General features: G+C 42.2%; 1 protein-coding gene across 15 annotated transcripts in view; it reads right to left on the bottom strand.

Moving 5' to 3' along the window:
• LOC109485301 (transcription factor COE3-like) overlaps positions 1 to 17,592 on the bottom strand; it is a 119,785-nt gene that overhangs the window by 41,934 nt on the left and 60,259 nt on the right. For 3 of the 15 annotated variants that reach the window (XM_019788823.1, XM_019788824.1, XM_019788836.1), the window contains exons 1-7: positions 14,040 to 14,156; positions 13,670 to 13,779; positions 13,347 to 13,506; positions 12,901 to 12,964; positions 12,056 to 12,111; positions 10,355 to 10,428; positions 10,103 to 10,171 (exon numbers count right to left, since the gene is read on the bottom strand). In XM_019788823.1, the coding sequence (XP_019644382.1) occupies positions 10,103 to 10,171; positions 10,355 to 10,428; positions 12,056 to 12,111; positions 12,901 to 12,964; positions 13,347 to 13,506; positions 13,670 to 13,779; positions 14,040 to 14,156 (650 nt within the window). Of the gene's footprint in view, positions 1 to 10,102; positions 10,172 to 10,354; positions 10,429 to 12,055; positions 12,112 to 12,900; positions 12,977 to 13,346; positions 13,507 to 13,669; positions 14,016 to 14,039; positions 14,304 to 17,592 lie in introns of those variants that run through there. The other 12 variants (XM_019788826.1, XM_019788835.1, XM_019788825.1 and 9 more) reach the window with 8 other exon arrangements.

Here is a 17,592-nt window from a genome sequence, read left to right as displayed (position 1 = left end):
TGCATTCAACACACAAGCACCCATTCACCTTGCTCAGAAAATGGGGACCTTGTTATTTTATGTTAGGAGTTCAGAGAGTGAGGTCACGAGGTGATATCCAATTCCAACTTGCTAATGTCCGGTTTTCGCACATTTTGCCAAACTGGCCATGGCGGTGAGTGGCAGGGCCAGGGATCAATGAAAGAGTGGTCACTCCATTATCAGACTCTGACCCTTGCCCAGGCTTCAATGCCAACTAATCAACAAGAGCCTACATAGTATCACCACTCAATCCATTTACCTACCCTACCAATACACCTTCCCTCTCTAATCGCACCTTTGACAAAAGCCACGAAAAAGAACCATTCTCATATCTTACAAAATTGCATCCTCGCATCTTTCCTTAAGCTTAAAAAAAAAAGAAAACAAACCATACTCGTATCTTTCCTTAAAAAATTGCATCCTCACATCCTTCGTTGCAAAAAAAGCAAAGAAAGGGACAATTTTCATATCTTTCTGAAAAAATACTTAATGCTGAGGATACATGTTGTAGATATTAAACACATAAGGTATGCTCCAAAATAGGTTCAGGATTACAGACATATCTTTAACAGAATTTGATGTTGGTTTTGGGAACTGCTTGAGAAGTCCCACACTGCCTTTCATTTACTCATCGCTCCCCGATGACTTGCTACATGCCTGCTCTCCTGCCCCGTGGTTTACAGGTACTTGTAATGGTCCATCCTTCCCTCTCTCGCTTTTACGTTAAGTGCAAGAATATTGCATTGCAATGTAATCCACCACCATCATCGCTGGCTTGATGAGTCACTTGTCCAGGAGTGCAAAAGGCGCATATATAATTCCCGTCAACACGACCAAAATAGAACACTTAGCCATGCTCTCTTTCAGGTAGATGGGAGAGTTAAGAGCTCTCCAGAAATCAGGATGAGCAACATTAAGAGCATTTCTATGAGCAGTCTAGTGTCTGCCTAACAAAACAGACTTCCTACTTAGAGGACGGATAAGTCACAATTATGGTTATGAGTAAAAGAAACACAGGAGATGATTCTTTCCCTCAAAGCATCACAGAAGTTTGTTCCTCTGTTGCTAGTGACTCTAGAAGTAATCTAAAACGAAAACTGATGATTTGGGTAACCTGGTTAATTTCCCTCTCTTTTCAAAGTACAGAGATGTCTTTCAAAAGAGGAGCACCTCAAAGGAAACTGCACTAAGTACGAAGAAACTCTTCATGACTTCACATCTATGTTAAGGCAAAGAGTTCTGTTAGAAAATTTGACATGTGGCCCAGACTGTTTCCACCTGTAAATCATGTGATTACATTGTGCTCTTCACACAACTGATCACTGTCACATGGTTTGGAGTTTTCACTGTAATTCAGAGGAAACATAAGAGCATAGAGAAAACATCAGAAGCAACATAACATACTGTGCAGCATTCTGTGGAAAACAGGCTCATCACCTACATATGCAAATTGTCTTTTTCTTCTAGATCATGATCATATGAGCAGGAAACACCTTATATGGAAAGCTACTCGTCCAGAAAACATGAGCACGTGGGAGAGCAGACAGCAGCCTGAGGGAGCTTTTGCTGGCTGCTGTGCCCTTGTACTTGTAGTGGTTACACCCCCATATTTGACAACTTTATGTTCCAGATACCCCTATGTTCCAACAACTCATGTTCTGGAAATCTTAACCCTTGGTCAGAACTGGCAAAAAGCTAAAATGAAGACAGAAAAAAGTTCCTTCATTGGCATAAGATTCTACAAGATCTATTAGAGTATCTTGGATCTATTTCTGTTATCAAACAGCATCACTCTAAACACTAACAACTTACTGAAATAAAGGAAATCTAATCACCCTTAAAATCCATGGGAATAGAAAGTTGATCTGTATATAAAAGACTAGAATGGGGGAGACCCCTATTTTCAGATGGTAGGCCCATTAACTGAAGAGGCCAGATCTCTCCAATGGACCTGTGGTTTATGTTGGTAATTCTTTCCCTATCTACCTGGAGGATCTCAGGCCACTGGTATGTGTGGTAGACAGAGTCATAAAGAGACTTGAAGAATGAAGAGATCATCTAGAGAGCAAAGCAAGACTATACATCACAAAAGACTGGACTTTTTTTAAACCTGTACATATCTGCAAAAATGTACATTCACTATGTTGAATTGAAAGAAGGTAAAGTGGGGGACCTCAGAGTCAGACTGAGGCATGATGCTTTCGTTAGCTAGTAGTGCCATGCATACCAGGTCAGCCCTAGTCTTCTCGATAAATGTGTTAGATTCTTTCACATTTTACAAAATGAGACAATAAGATTTTGAATCCCACTGACCCAGAATGATTTATCTGCTTGTAACTGTAGATATGTACACTTACAGACTCTACTGGCCTTGACAGAATCAAGAGGCAGTGCCCTGAATTTATCATGGTTTACCCAGACATTCTTCTGTGATTTTTCCACCTGATAACAGCACATGTGCTCTTCTAAATAGCTAGAGAATGTCAACAATAATGCAGCAGTAATATTAACCACTGTCAACTAATCATAAACAACTTGCCTGCATTTGGGTATTCTACAAAACACACAATTTAGCTTGTCTTGTCATGGGCAAGGTGTGTTCGTCTCACTACTTTTCTTCATATAAAACTTCTGTATAGAAGTTTATGAAGGACAACAAATCGAACAAACATCATAGAAAGGAAACAGAGCTCCAGCAAATAACTTTACTTAAACTGAGATTGGAATATGCTACTGAATAAAGGATTATCATCAATCATGCTAATATTTTTGTGGTCTTTTCTATCTTACCCACATATGGGTGGTTCTCTGTTGGAATCGGATAATATCAAGTTTAGTCCAGACAGACAATGGCTCCTATACTCCAATATGCTGAGAATCTTTTATTAACTCTGTCGTACACAGAGAGTCTCAGACTCTCAGAAACAACATTATGCCAGAATCTATGGCCGGAAATTGGAATAGTCAAACCTGCTACAATTTCAATGGCATAACTTTTGTGTGAATTTTTAAGTATGTAGTAATCTGTTCAGATGATTCACACCATTTTACAAAATGATGTCATCATTCAGATTGTCTTCCATCAACTTGAACCATGCAAAACTGTATGCGCAAAGAAGTAGGAAAGGAATCTTGATATTCAGTCCGCTGTTGTCTCCAGTTTTATCCTGGGTTGATACAAGCTGATCCCATGTAGAGCCCTTTGGTAATTGATAACATGAGATGTCATGCATAAACTGCTCAGGATTGATATCTAGCTAAGAAATCATAACCTCAAAACTCAGCCATGTGACCATTTTAACTTCACACTTTGGATTACTAGATGGGAAATGGTGGTGGGAAAAATGCTCTATACGAGACTACTAATATTATCTGTTGTTTTACATAAATTAACGCTTTTGAATACCATCCTTCCTTTGCCTAGGACCCATAAGGTACTTGAGTGCAGCATTTGCTTTGTTTACAGTTTACACTTTGGATTGCTAAGTCAGAAATGGTGGTGGGGAAAAAGAAACTCTACATGAGACTACTAAAGTCATTTCTTGTTTTACACACAAACACTTTTAATACCTTCCTTCCTTTGCATTGGGACCCATAAGGTACTACAAGAGCAGTTGTGGGTTTGTTTACAGTAGTTGTTTTTATACCAGTTCACACATACTTGTTAACAATTGTCAGTTGGCTCAGAACTCAAGCAGCCATGTAAACCCTCCTTTCCTCTGTGGGCTCCCCATGCTATCAACCCTGTTAGTCTAAATCAACCTGCCAAGGCAGACAAATTACAAGATAAAAGTGGTGGTCTTCAAGCACATCAGTGGGTCATTTCCCTGCTGACACTGGTCTCATGGCTTTAAACATGCCAGTGGCTGAAGTTGATTAACCACTAGAAGTCTCAGAACAAGACAATGTATAATATTGATGGTCAGGTGGGTTAAAATAATCCATGTTAGCTAGATTAACTTCATGTGGATGTATCAGTCTGCTTCAAAGACAATATTGACAATTATGATGACAAACAACCAGCCTGTCCTCCAACACACACTGGAGTCCAGTTTGATTTGAATCATCCAAGGGTGTTGCCGTATGAGTACTATGACTAGGAAGATCTATGCAAAATCATGTTCCCAATCTTTACTTTGACTGTCGCCCTTTACTCAATTTTAAGTGAAAACTTAAGATACTTAGAATAAATGTCCCATGACATACAAAAACTGCAAACACAAGCCTTTGGAAAAAGGGTATTAATTATAACTACTCGATGTGTGAGGCTAGTTTTAAAAAAACACTGACACAGTTGGCACCAGTACTTCAGAAACATGCTACAACAAACTTCTATTTCAGACCTGTTGAGGTAAAAAAAGAAAGAAAACAAATACCAGGGATTTAAACCTTTGGTCTTAATTAAAATGTCAACATAATCAGGAGCATCCATTGAACTTTTTGATAGCTGATCTAAATCTTAAACTTTTATGATATATTACTACATCGCTGAACATGTATGTAGAAAATCTCAAGAGAGTTTGAACCTGACTTGACACAATACCAGGTCCAAATAACAAATACCCTCTTATGATAAGACCAAAATTTGTTATATTGGTTCAGTTCTCCAAACAAAGCTCCATCAGAAACTGGTGAAACCTAATACTATAAAAACCTTGCTGTCCATCATGATAGGTGCCAGTATCCCTGGCCACAGCAGCAAAATCCCTCCACACATGTGTTTTTCATTATAGTGGCCAACCCACCACACAAGCCCCCTGTGAGTTTGGTGACACCTACTCCAATAGGGGCATTGTTTCCAAACTCAAGCAAAGGGAGTGAGGTGGGAGTACAATTTTCACCAACAACATATAAACAAGGGGATGCCACCATTTGGACTTGTCAGGAAACCCAGCACCAGGAAGACTCACATTGAGAAAGTGCACATGGGTGAAGGACATGGACTATACCGTATGGCTGGTTGGCCAAACTTGGCTCCCAGCAGAAGGAAGGGAAGGTGCACCATGTATGTCACCAGTAGGCCTGATGGCCTGAACAGTCCCTTTGAAACTGAGAAAGGGGCTAAACCTTAGATGCTTCTCCCAAAACAGCCCGGCAAAAATGTTGTACAACACAAGCATATAATTGTTCCTTGGAGCACAATATATCAGCACATGGGTCAGGAAGGGCTACAAACAATGGATGTAGAGTTTCATCTGCTACTGAGAGTCCATTTCTACCAGCTCCCTTTTTTTATCAACTGAAGGAAATTGTCTGCAGAAAAGTTGTATCACAGAAGACCCTCTCCCCAGTAACTAACCTCTGATATCATCTTTCCAATAAAAGGAAAGGTGGATCATGTACACTGGGGGCTGTTCTGGTTCTGATTATTTCTGAGGTGTTCCATCTGGGCAGAACCTCCTAATGAAAACATTCCTTCAATGCATCCTTCCCTTCAGCAGAAAACAAATCTTGCTTGTTATTTTCTTGCCTCCTGTAAGTTACAAGCTCAACAGAAAAATGACCCTCAGAAATTGTACTTTAGTCTATTTGGGTGGTATCGGCTGTTTTCCAGTTCTCTGTGCATGTTATAAGCATGTTGTGGTTTTAATTCTCAAACATAGGAGAGAGACTTACAAGAAGACATACTAGTACCTGTAATGAGTCAGTCACTTATTACAAAATTTAGCTAAGTTTCTGACCAACTACAGACAATTTTACCCAATAGTCTTATTGTCGTGTCCATTAATTGTTAAATTACAAACAGAGGTAAACTCTAAAGTTATACTTTATATTTATTTTTCAGGCACAAGTTTCTAATACAGCAGTAGCTAATGTCAGTAATGAAGTCCTTTCTGCATGGGTGAGTTTGCCATTGGGATTGATAGGAGAGTGTCCCGAGGCTGGCTGGGAACAGCCATGGTGCAAGCCACCATTATCTGCTGTTTGACAGGGACACAGATGTGATAACAGAGACAGGAAGTACTATTCCCATTAATTATCTCTACTTTTAACAGCTTGGACTAAAACCCAGATGACATTTTTCTCTGTGTCCTCCTCCAATTTTGGGATTTGTAATATTCATCAAACCATGAAGAGCCAGTGTACGAAAACACAGCCTAACAATGCTAGGTCTTGTATATGTTGTAACACTGCTCACTTCATGCTACCAAACTTGTCCAAAGCCATTGTTTTGACATACTGACCATCTCGCATTGGCAATTTTCTTGTCAACACAATTTTAGTGAGAAATCAAGATTAACTTAAGTAGGCCTATAATTGGCTGACTTGAAAATAATGCATTAATATTGGCTAGGTTATTGTTGTGGAAAAAATGCCTGTCATGAATATTCATTTGCCCATGATTTAAGACAATTTCTATTCAAAATAGGCAGTCCTGCTCAGATAAAATAACAAAAGCAGGAGGGGGCAAAATTATCTGTGAAATGCAAATCCCAGACACCCCACCCCTCCAGAAACTGGAAATACAAGGATACATGCAAAACAGTTGCATTACATGAAAAAAGGTGCAGAGGAGAAAAACGCTTTCCTATTGTTCCATGGGCACAGCAGGAGAGGGGAACAAAGAACACCCAGATCAACCATTTCTTGCATGTGTAACAATCCTACTATGGTCATGGTAAAAACAATGGTACATGTAGTATTTATGTGTTTTAATTCTACCCGTGTATGAAACTGCAACCGAATACATAAAGAAAGTTGGATAATCCACCAATCTAATTTCCCAATCCAATTTGATGATTAGTTTATCCCTCCATAGCAAGGCAACCTTCTCATATGTCCAAATGCAATGACAGTTGTTTTGGGTACCAGTATCCACACACCAGAAACTGAGATTTCCTTTTTTTGGTGTCATAGCCAAGTTTTGACAGGTCACAATGGTGGAGCTGGTGTCACATGCTAATGACATAACAATGTTACAATACCAGGTACTGGGAGGGCATGTAACAATGTGTATAGCCTGGGGAAAAATGTTCAAGTGGGTACTTAAAAGTCAGGAAGCTGAAGGGCTGTTTGCTATGTACATAGACATACTTAATGTTGTCAGTCCACATAAACAAAGGCAGACAATTCTAACTGTATACTGGAGAAAGCCAGATTTGATGAGGAGTCAGCACAATTGCATCCTTAACAGCCCATAAACCATTTTTACGTGCACGGAGCAATTAAGTTCCCTCACCTGCTCCCCGCACCATGCATTATCAAAATAGTGCTCAACAAGCTAATGACTCCACCACAAAAGAACTCTAATACATTAATAATGGTAGCATGCAAAGGGAGGGAGCCGACTTTATGCTGGCCCCCTGAAATGGACAGGGGCAACCTCAGACCTTTTCAGATGGCTTTTAAGCAATGGATTTTGGCGGGCTCCTTTGAATGCTGGCTCAACAAGTGAGCTGGCTTAATTCCCTGGTGATGGATTTGGTTGGTATGGAAGGGTGATAGGCCGCTCTCTGCTCTTTAAAAATTGATAAGACATTAGAGCTGGGGCGTCCTAGATTTCTCTCCAAGTAAACAATCAACACCAAGGCACTGCTGAAGATCCTTAACTGGCAACGGAAGCAGGCCAACAGATAAGGGCTGAAAAATAAATCTCAACTTAAGAACTGCCAGAGAGGAAAGCCAACACTTCGCTGGTGATGCTTGAATCATACATAGGCTAGCATGACCAAATATCTAACAATACGTACTACTGCTTTAACAGGACAGGTTTGTGAAAAAGTGAGTCAAGGCCTGCCAAGAGGGTGATGATCCTTCCCTATGTCCTAACTAATTATAGCCCCAGTGGGCCAAATTGTGGTCACTTGTGGGATACAACAATTGTAGATTCAATTTAGACAAAATGCTTTCCAATGAATATGAACTCTTCCCATCACATTTCTATCTGGGAAGGATCACTGCTACTGCTTCTTTAGAACAGATTTTTCCTCTGGCAGTATGGTCACTATGGGGCTAAACAATACCCAAACAATACCTGACTACTAGAATAGAATATTTTTGCAGACAAGGTAAACTTGTGACTTGGAAGTTGAACCTATTCCAAACTTCTACTGAGTACATGGATACAACAGTATTACTACATGCAAAAATATTATTATCAAACTAATGAACCCTTTAGGCCACAAGGAGCCAAAGCATGAAGCCAAATAGACCAAAACAAACAAAAAACAAAGTTGGAGTGGGCAAAGAAATTCCATGACTGTTCAGATGGGTTTCAAGAGGAAGACTGAAAAAAAGGGGAGTACACCTCCTTCTGGCTGTCAGCAGCAGAACTCAGCATACAGATGTTTCAACACACTCAGGCAGAAACAGATAGCAACCATGCTATCCAGACATATTCACCCTGGCAACAGTTGCACACAAACCCCCAAAAATATATGCGATTTAAAAACACACGAGAACAATAACATGACAATGTCGTATAATATAACACTGACTACTGCTGTCACAATCCTGTACGATCATTTCATAATGAGTCCAAATTACAGAAGATAATGAGTGCTACCAAATTGGGCACAACACGAACATTATAACGCACTAATTGCATGACAGGTGCAGAGAACACCCAAATGGAACAGGCAAGCCAATGTTCCCAAAACACAACTGTGTACATTTCTAATAATTTTGCCTTATAAATAATTCATGGTACTGGTGCCGCTAAAGGTCACTAGTGCCTGACCCTGCAAGTAAGAAATGAGTTAGGAGACAAAGAGTGCAACACGCGACCATGGCCCAGTGTGTAGCAGGAGTCACCTGGGTTTAGGACTTTTTTAGAGACCATTTCTGATGAATATCTGAGATGTGCTCCACATACAGTCACAAAAATTAAACAAGGACAAGGCTGATATCAGCCTATAATGTCTAGAACAATTCCCTATCTTGAAAAAATTGCCTCTTTTACATCACCCCACTGCATCAAGAGACAAAGGGATATGAACCATCCACATTCTCACATATCCTTCAAAATACGAACAACTTATGATGTATTTTCATGTTTATTCCTGGCGAAGCTTCTGTTTCAAAGTAACCCTATCTTTCCGGTTCGCTTAAATCCTCTACAGGACCAACACGTCTGCTCAATATCTTAATAAGGGAACAACTGTCCAGATGGCCTCATGGATACATTGTTTGGATTCGAATCTGCTAAACAGGCAAAGGTATCTTACAAAGGAATTTCCAAAATTGCCTCCATGGCAGAAAAAACACAATATTACACACAAAACAGCCACACTAAAACCATACATCTTCATGTTGGAAATGGAAGTAAAATAAACAATGTTTGCTAACTGTTACCTTTTGTTTCATGGAAAGAGAGATAATCAGAAAAGATCAAGGATGAGGTTCCAGCAAGTCAAATATTGCACTGTCTGGCCACAATCTCACCGTCTACCAAAAATTATAGCTGATAGGCGGGGAAAATTGTTGATATCTGATAACAAATCAAGACTTGCAGCACAAGCCCTCTTGGTGAGTACTACCATAATGATAATGAAAGATCTGCTGTCTTCCTTGGGTCCAAACTACTTATACACACCATTTGACAACCACCTGAATCCATCCCACTTCAGATCAAAACATTGCTCTGTGTCACAACTTCCTGTGGTGAACTATGCATAATTCAGTTTCCCATAAGGACATACTGCATAGAATAAAATCAACTGTGTGGTAACGATGTTTATACACAAATGCTTGAATCACAACATTATGAATTATCATTATATCTGCGCTGCTGTAACCATGCCAGCATAATTCCAGCTTCAGCTGTGATGGCAGAGTCTGATAGCCACTGCCAATTTAGCCAATGCTTTCTGCAATTGGTTTCTATATTGGAAAATCCTTTTCAAGCCACTGGAAGGATTAGATGATAACTCGGGCCTAGATAGTGAATTTGTCCCAAGGCATAGTACAGGCGCTTGATTTCACTGTCTTCAATCACAGCCCAACAAAGAGTGAAACAAAGAAAGGAATATTCGGAATTTGCTGCTGCCCCCCTTGGTGAAAATTCGGTGGTCGTCTGTGGCACACAATACACTTTACTTTAATCATGATATTTGTCTTTAAAAAGGTGTTTGCTCCTTACCTGTCGATAATGACAGGGTCTGAAGGTGTTTCATTGCGGTTTCCACAGCTCTTTTTGTCGCAACACCGGCTGCAAGAAAAACAGGAAAAAAACGTGAAATTCAGGTCCATATGGCAGATGGGAGGTCCAGCTATAGGCAATTAGTGACTCTACACAATGAAGCATATGTAAAGTTGTCAGCAGCAAGCAATATGAATACTGCATACATTCGTAGGATTTACAACTGGCAAGGAGAAAACGGCAAATACTAACCTGCACATTATTTCATGAGTGAGCAAGACCCGTTGCATTTCAGGGTTTTTGTCTTGTCCCTCGTACACGATAGCCTGTAAGATGTAGGGCAGGAGGGAGCATGCATTGTGAGCGTGCAAACACTGGTATTTATATTCTACATCATGCACTTTGTATGTACGGCACAAGCAACCAACCAACATATCACACCATAACCTCTTCCATCGCATCCTTTAATACTGTTTCCACAAAACAGCCAATTGGCAGCAGCGTCATATTGTTGATTGCAAAACGACACATGACGCACTTGAGAGGTACATTTGCAACCTTATATTTTTTTATAATATCCCGATATTTCCCTTCAACACAGCATTCCACATGTTCAGAAATATTGCAGCAAGACAGAAATGTACAGATTGTTCACAAATGCTGCATTCCTCGCTTCATTCTCAGTAATAATGCACATCACAACAACAGATGAGAAAGCACCATTATATTTTTAATATCATGTTCTATAGTGTTATGAATGCGTGAATTAAGTTCCCTGTACTTAACAATGATACCCTCCATGTGAAGGGCCCTTAAAGCAATCTTCTCACATGTGAATGGAAGCTTTTTTGATAGCAACAACCACACACCCAGAACGTGACATGTCAAGGGGTTGTGCACGTTCCCAATTCCAGACAACAATGCCCCAGTGACAATAGCCACAAGCCAGGACAACAAAGGCCATAGAGGTGTGGCCGGCAACTGTTCTTACAGACACAAATGTACCGCTTGGCTGGCAAGTCATTTGTCTTAGTTAGGAGCTGCTACTCGGCCAAATGTGAGTGAAAAATATCAAAACTGTTGCAATTGCAAAATATAAACATGATCATAGTCCAAATATTTTCCTATATTAAAACACAAACATGCTTTGTTATGTAAACATAAATGTTCAGATTTCACTCTAAACTGCCAATTTAATTTTTTTTCTTTTATTCATAGCCGGTATTGATTAAAAATATTTGGGACAACTTACTTGCACAATAGGTGCTTCATAAAAAAAGAAACTTTGCTATTGTTTTCATGGTGAGAATTTTCCCAACTTTGGATGATGTATTTTCAAAAATTTTTATTTCCAAATACAATATGATCCTGAATTAGAGCATTTTTTCATCATCTGAAATATACTCAACATTTCAAAGACGTCTTTGTGCAAAGTTATTCATACAAATATAGATTTCTCCTTTTTTCGGTGGGTCCAGGCACTCCAAGGTGTGTGGGGAACATGCATGTAACATGTGCCATCTCACTGATTGCCTCTCCACACATACTTATCCCCTCTAATCTCTCACTACTTCCTACTCCCCAAGATTTATTGCCTCTGCCTCTTCAGGTCAACACCATCTTCTGCTACCTCTAGATACACTCAGGGATTCCAAATAGGGTGCCAAGCCCAGATGGCTAACCAAGTAATTACAATGTTTAGCCTTAAATCTAGAATAACCGAGCTTGCTAGGGGCAATGCTGTAGACAAGCCTGCATCAATGCTGTCCTAAGATCATGCTGCTGAGAAATACGCTAGCCGCACAGATCGAAGAAGACTAACCCCTAGATGGTCCTAGCATCCTTGACAGTATGTGGGGCGTTGATAACATGGCAGACTTGCATAGAAAATGAAGCAGACAATGACATTGTAGTGTGTAAGGGGAAATAATTGCACTGTGAATGCTTCTTTACCTGCTTGGTCATGCTGTCGATCAACCGAACATAGAGGTCTTGTTCCGTCCGCACGCCTGAACAGGATACAGGGCACACACCAGAAAAATGCCGTCAAAATTAGTTTAATGCGTATAGCGAGATCGAAATCTCACTTCAGCTCTCAAATGAATATTTATCACGGCTAAAATTGACAGGGGAAACCCTTCGTTCGGCCTGGGCCGTACTGAGCGGAATTCCGCTCGTTATGTTGGAGATCTTGTAGACTTGGATATCAGTCGTACTGGGAGCCCGTTGGACCATGAGGTCAAGGGAACGATGCACGCTGAAGCGTGCAGTAAAGGGAAGCAGGTCGCCCGAGAAGGGAGGAGGGCCGACCCGGTGGCATACATGTGAGGTGTAGAGGGCGTGCGTCAATTCTCACAATATTTACCTCCGAGGGGCTTCCCCTTTTTCCTTAGACTAACACTGGGCTTACATGTGATTGTCGATCCTTCAATATGACGGACAAATTTACGGAGGGCTTCTCAGTACGGCCTAAAATCAAGATGAATGTGTGGGAAGCGCCCGTCTGTGGTACATTTACATTACGGTTACGGGGTCAGGAAGCCCTGCATCAACGTACACAAACAATAGCGGTCCGCTCAACGCCTGTTACATTGTTGTTACTTTTCTCGTGTACATTTGCGCCATTTGGCAACATAGTGACATCCACTGAGACCCGGTCGGAAGCCAATGCGGTCTCTACGATCATGTTAGTCGAGTCCTGGCTCCAGTTTTCGCTCCTGAAATTGATCCACGCCCCGGGGCAAGACAGGAAGGAGACCAGGAAAGATCGGGGCAAAAATATGAGTCACACGACTTACCGTTACTGTAGAGAAGCTGCAGTCGGTAGTGGATGCCATTCCTGGTATTTTCTCCGGCAGTTTCCTGAGGAGAAATCTACAATGGGTGTCGGTAGTTGGAAAATAAACTCACAACACTGACAGACAATCGGATAGCCCGGTGGTATTATTGCTATTGTAATAACGTTACACACGATATCCATAATAGCGTCAAGGTTCATGTACGTGGAAGTCAGAAAAATATAACAGGAGTCTCACCAGTCAACTAAATATTACATGTGCTGTGGGATTCATTCACAGATACACTGGGTTTATGTTGCGATTAATCAGTGGGGAGCGTCCCGTAGCACAATAAAGATTGTTCCCCAAAGAACCAGCTGCGGTCCCGCAAGTACAGCGGAGGTAGAAGAACAACGGACGGCGCCGCGGTACGGCTAGCAGGACTGCCCGCGGAAACGACTACGTACCCTGTCTTTCTCCACGAAGTCGATGAACGCCGTCCGCTCAATTTCGACGGGCTGGCCTTGGCGGTCATACAGGGCTATAACGAAGTGGAAGAAGTTGCTCTTTCGAAGATTGCTTGGCGGCTGTTTCTCGAAGTGTGCCCGGGCAAGTCCTACAGACCCGCTGAAGGGGAAGTGAGATGGTACGGGACGGTAAAGACCATGTCTCAACTCATAATAACAAGACCACGTGTGGCCATCATCGGTGAAACATCGTAAGCATGGACTACATTGGGCCGGGATAGGGGCCCGAGGGCCCGAGGAAGGCAAATGTGTGAGTACGGTACCTCGTGGCGGTCTGGTCGACGATGGACGGCTGCATCCAGTTGCGTACGCTACCGATCTGGCTTCCGAGAGGTTCTTCTTTCAGCGTTGTGGTCCCTCGCGGTAACGTATCCTGAATGTCAAACATGAACAATTCCTCAACACCCAAAGATCGCAACTTTTCCCTGCTTTAACCCAAACCAAACAACTTCAACGACTCCGAGGATACGATCTTTGGAAACCACGGTCAACATTAACTGTATTAACTACAGACAAGGACCTCGCGTGTACAACAACAACACGGACACGCTCACTCGATCATCACACGACGAGCGGCGGAAAAATTACATTCGCAGAAATTATATCCAGCTTGGATGCGGGATGGAAACCTACGAGCGCGGGACGACCTCTTTCATACAACATGCGATCGGGGAAAAAGTACAAATTCAGTGATAAAGCTGTTGGGCCGCAGAACGTACTGAACGACAGATGAGCTAAAATGATTACCATTGAAGTGTAGCCTTGCACTCGGAGATCCGATTTGGGGCCTAGGTCTCGTGGGGGCGGCTTTTGTTTGCTTCAAGTGTTCCCGTGTAGCTCGCTTTTCCCAATGGGAGCGATGTCCCAAGGGAGGGTGAATATCCCTAGGGGCCTGCGTTTGACAGCCAATAGACGCTTCATTTTCGCCATATAAGGCAGCTGGGCATGTCTGGAGTTCTACACGACCAATCACATCGCCCCGTGAATCATTACTACGCTAATCAATTACACCCCCCGTAGGTTCGCGATCAATACACGTCACTAGCTTCCTTTGCGGAGCACGTAATCGTCATCTTATCCAATCAAAAGTCTGGCTAATGCAGATATTTACATAATTAATCCCGAATATGTTTAGACAACAACAATTTCTGCATGGGCCGAAAGTAAACAAGGAAGTATAAGGCGCACTCCACCGCACTTCTGACGAGCTGTTGAGCTTGTAACCACCACCTATGGGCCGCAATTACTCCTAGTCAGACTGTTAGAACGCATTCTTTGGCAGGGTAAATCCTCTGCACAAAGCAACTTGAACTTTCGTGATAATTTGCTCCAAATTTGTAAACAGCTACGGGCCGTAGTGGGTCAGTACATCGCTAATTCACCCGTTGTCCTTTTTCAAGTTAAACAGTTAGAAGGCTGGTTTGAATTGACGTATACCTCCTCCATCTGTTTTGAGTTTTGTTCCTTTCCCATGACCGAGATTACACCACAACTGCTAAGAACGCAACCTGCTTTCAGCAGTTTAGCTGAAAGTAAATTGGGAGTTATTTATCACCAACTACCAGTGCCATAGAGGGGGGTTTGTGTATATAAATGCGGAAAACTTTTCTGTGTACTGAACCGAAGAAGGCACGTGGCAGTCGCGTTCTTATTTCATCATTTAAAAACCCAAACACACAAATTAAATGATCGTGGAGCGGGCTTGGTGGTAGTTACCATATGACTTGTCTGCTGAAACATCCAGCGGCCTCCGTGAGGAGCGTTTTGCGACAACACAAATGACAGACCGGCATAGAATTAACAGAGTCAAAGGCGGAGGGTCAAACCGCACGTGTGTGACACATTTCATTATTCTCACATCGCCATGTCCAATCCCACTCCCGACCCTACACTTATCTAAACGCGACCGTTTTCGCGTTTCCGATATCCGCTGGGCCGGGGAAGAGGTAAGCTCGGAAAATTGACGAGATTTGGAAAAATTAATGGGATTTGTGCCGACTGCGTGGAGTGATTTTTAGTCCATTCCCGCACGCACTCGTTTTGTTTCCATTGCGGTGCAACGGCCCGTTAAAACTGTACAAGTTGGCTGGGACAGGTTTTGCCCATTTGTCTCCCTTTAGCCACAGCCACATTTGATCAAATCACTGGCCTTTACCGCTGAGCCGCTGGCAGCGCGCGACCGACGCCGTAAAATGACTAGGGGCGTGAAGGGACTCTCCAATGCAGCTAAGCGGCTTCCGCACGGGCAAATGAAGATCTCTCCTGTAGGAATGACTTGTGGGGCAGAACTGGCCTTCACTATCTCCAGGAAAATGTCCAACGGAAGCACTTCTCCATCCTACTTTATTGGTATTGAGCCTGCTTCCCTCTCTGCAGGATGTATTAGAAACACGGGGATAATACACCCCTTCTCTCAATTGTGTCGATGTAAATGACGTCTTCGATCGTCGGGAACAACATTTTGCGAAGGGGCGCAGTGAAAATTGATTGAAAAATAAGCGAGACGCCAAGGTATACACGGCGTGTAAAAACTCGCTGTCTGTTTCTACCTGCGCGTCGCATGCTGTCACAGCCATGTGATAACGTGCGCAGATATCTGGCCTCGGGAAGATGACCTAGAAGATGGGTTGGTTCCATCAATGAGATTCGCCACTGCGTGAGTGGAGGGCGCCGCCACGCGCCGTGAACTAATGGGAAGAAAAACCGCGAAAAAATCGAAAGTTCAGGCCGCTAAGGGTGGCTAGGGACCAAGACCGCTGCATAACCCCTGAGCTCCCCGTTATTAATTTTGCTGCTGAATTTTTTGAGGTGCCCGCTCGGAGATACACCAATAAATATTGTGTTACTGACATCCACAATATTTCAATGTAACTAGCAGTACTGCTTAACCTTTCCCCCAGCACATATATCACGGTAATTGACCGATCGTGTCGTCTCGGTCCAGGGATATAACTGGGCGCGGGAAACAGATGGGGCGTCCGGCCGGGCCAAACTCCGCCTACACCTGTCATATATCAGCTGTCAGTTCCACCGGCACTGCGATCACACATGCACTACAACACAATCACACCTTGGCACGTACTCACTTTCTCTTTGACAATACAACAGGAGGTACCTGGGTGCCTGTTCTGTGGCTAAGAACAGCTATACCAGTATCGATAATATTTTGTAGTCATAAATGTAGGACAGATTAGTCGTTGTATACCTTGTAAAATAGTCGAGCAATAAAACTTCATTCATTCATTTTGTCCGTCACACATGTGTGTATATACTATATAGGAACCTCCATAAATAAATCTGAGCCGCACTCTTTTGGTTATAACTTAAATAAGTACTTGTTAGAGAAGCAATAATAAATTGACAACAATACAACACCAAAAGTACCGGGGTGCCTATTCTGTGGTTCAAAGAGTTATGTCTGTCACACAGGCATACGTTTGTATATATACTCTGTATATAAATCTGAGACGCACTTTCAGAAGTTTCATGTATACTATGCACGTTTAACTTTATTGTGGTCTATACTTTCCTATATTTGGTTGTTACATGTTTATCAACTCATTCGAGAGACGACCTGTGCTTGGTCTTTCAAAGCAATGAATAAAGGACTTTCATCATTAATGTGGCTAAATCGGTTATAAGTACTTGTAAGAGGCGCAACAATGGACAACATCACTGACCAACACATAAGCTGTCCGTGACACGATTTTTGCTTCTTTTTTCTTATTTTAGCGAAGTGTCTACTTATGCCTGTCCCCAGCGGTTGTCACGTGGTACCAGCGGGCAGTTTGGTCTGTCCGATCATCCCTCAACATCACTGTCCCATCATACAACGCTCATACTCATATCACCGGCAGGCAAAATCAAATTTCTGTCCAAAGATAAGAGTTAAACGGCAATTACATCGGATAGATCAAAGCAAAAACCATTTTGGGAGGAACTTGACAGAAGAGAGTCTCCTGGCGACGTCCGGTATCGACAGGCTTCACCGCAGGCTGTCAGAACTGACCGGATGAATGGGACATTCTAGATTTGTATTTACAGCGATACCAACAATTTCTTGTTAATCTAGTCCGTAAGTATGGTAATAAGAATATATATTTAGACAAATCCGGTGATTCAAATTTCTAAGCCTATATGGCTAGGAAAGATCAACATGTCATTAGCAGTTACAGATGGAGTTTTT

The sequence above is a fragment of the Branchiostoma belcheri genome, unplaced genomic scaffold, assembly GCF_001625305.1.
Source record: "Branchiostoma belcheri isolate BF01 breed outbred unplaced genomic scaffold, Haploidv18h27 scaffold74, whole genome shotgun sequence".
Lineage (NCBI taxonomy): Eukaryota > Metazoa > Chordata > Leptocardii > Amphioxiformes > Branchiostomatidae > Branchiostoma > Branchiostoma belcheri.
Note: the sequence above shows the minus strand (reverse complement) of the source record. Positions and strands in the feature narration are given on the sequence as shown.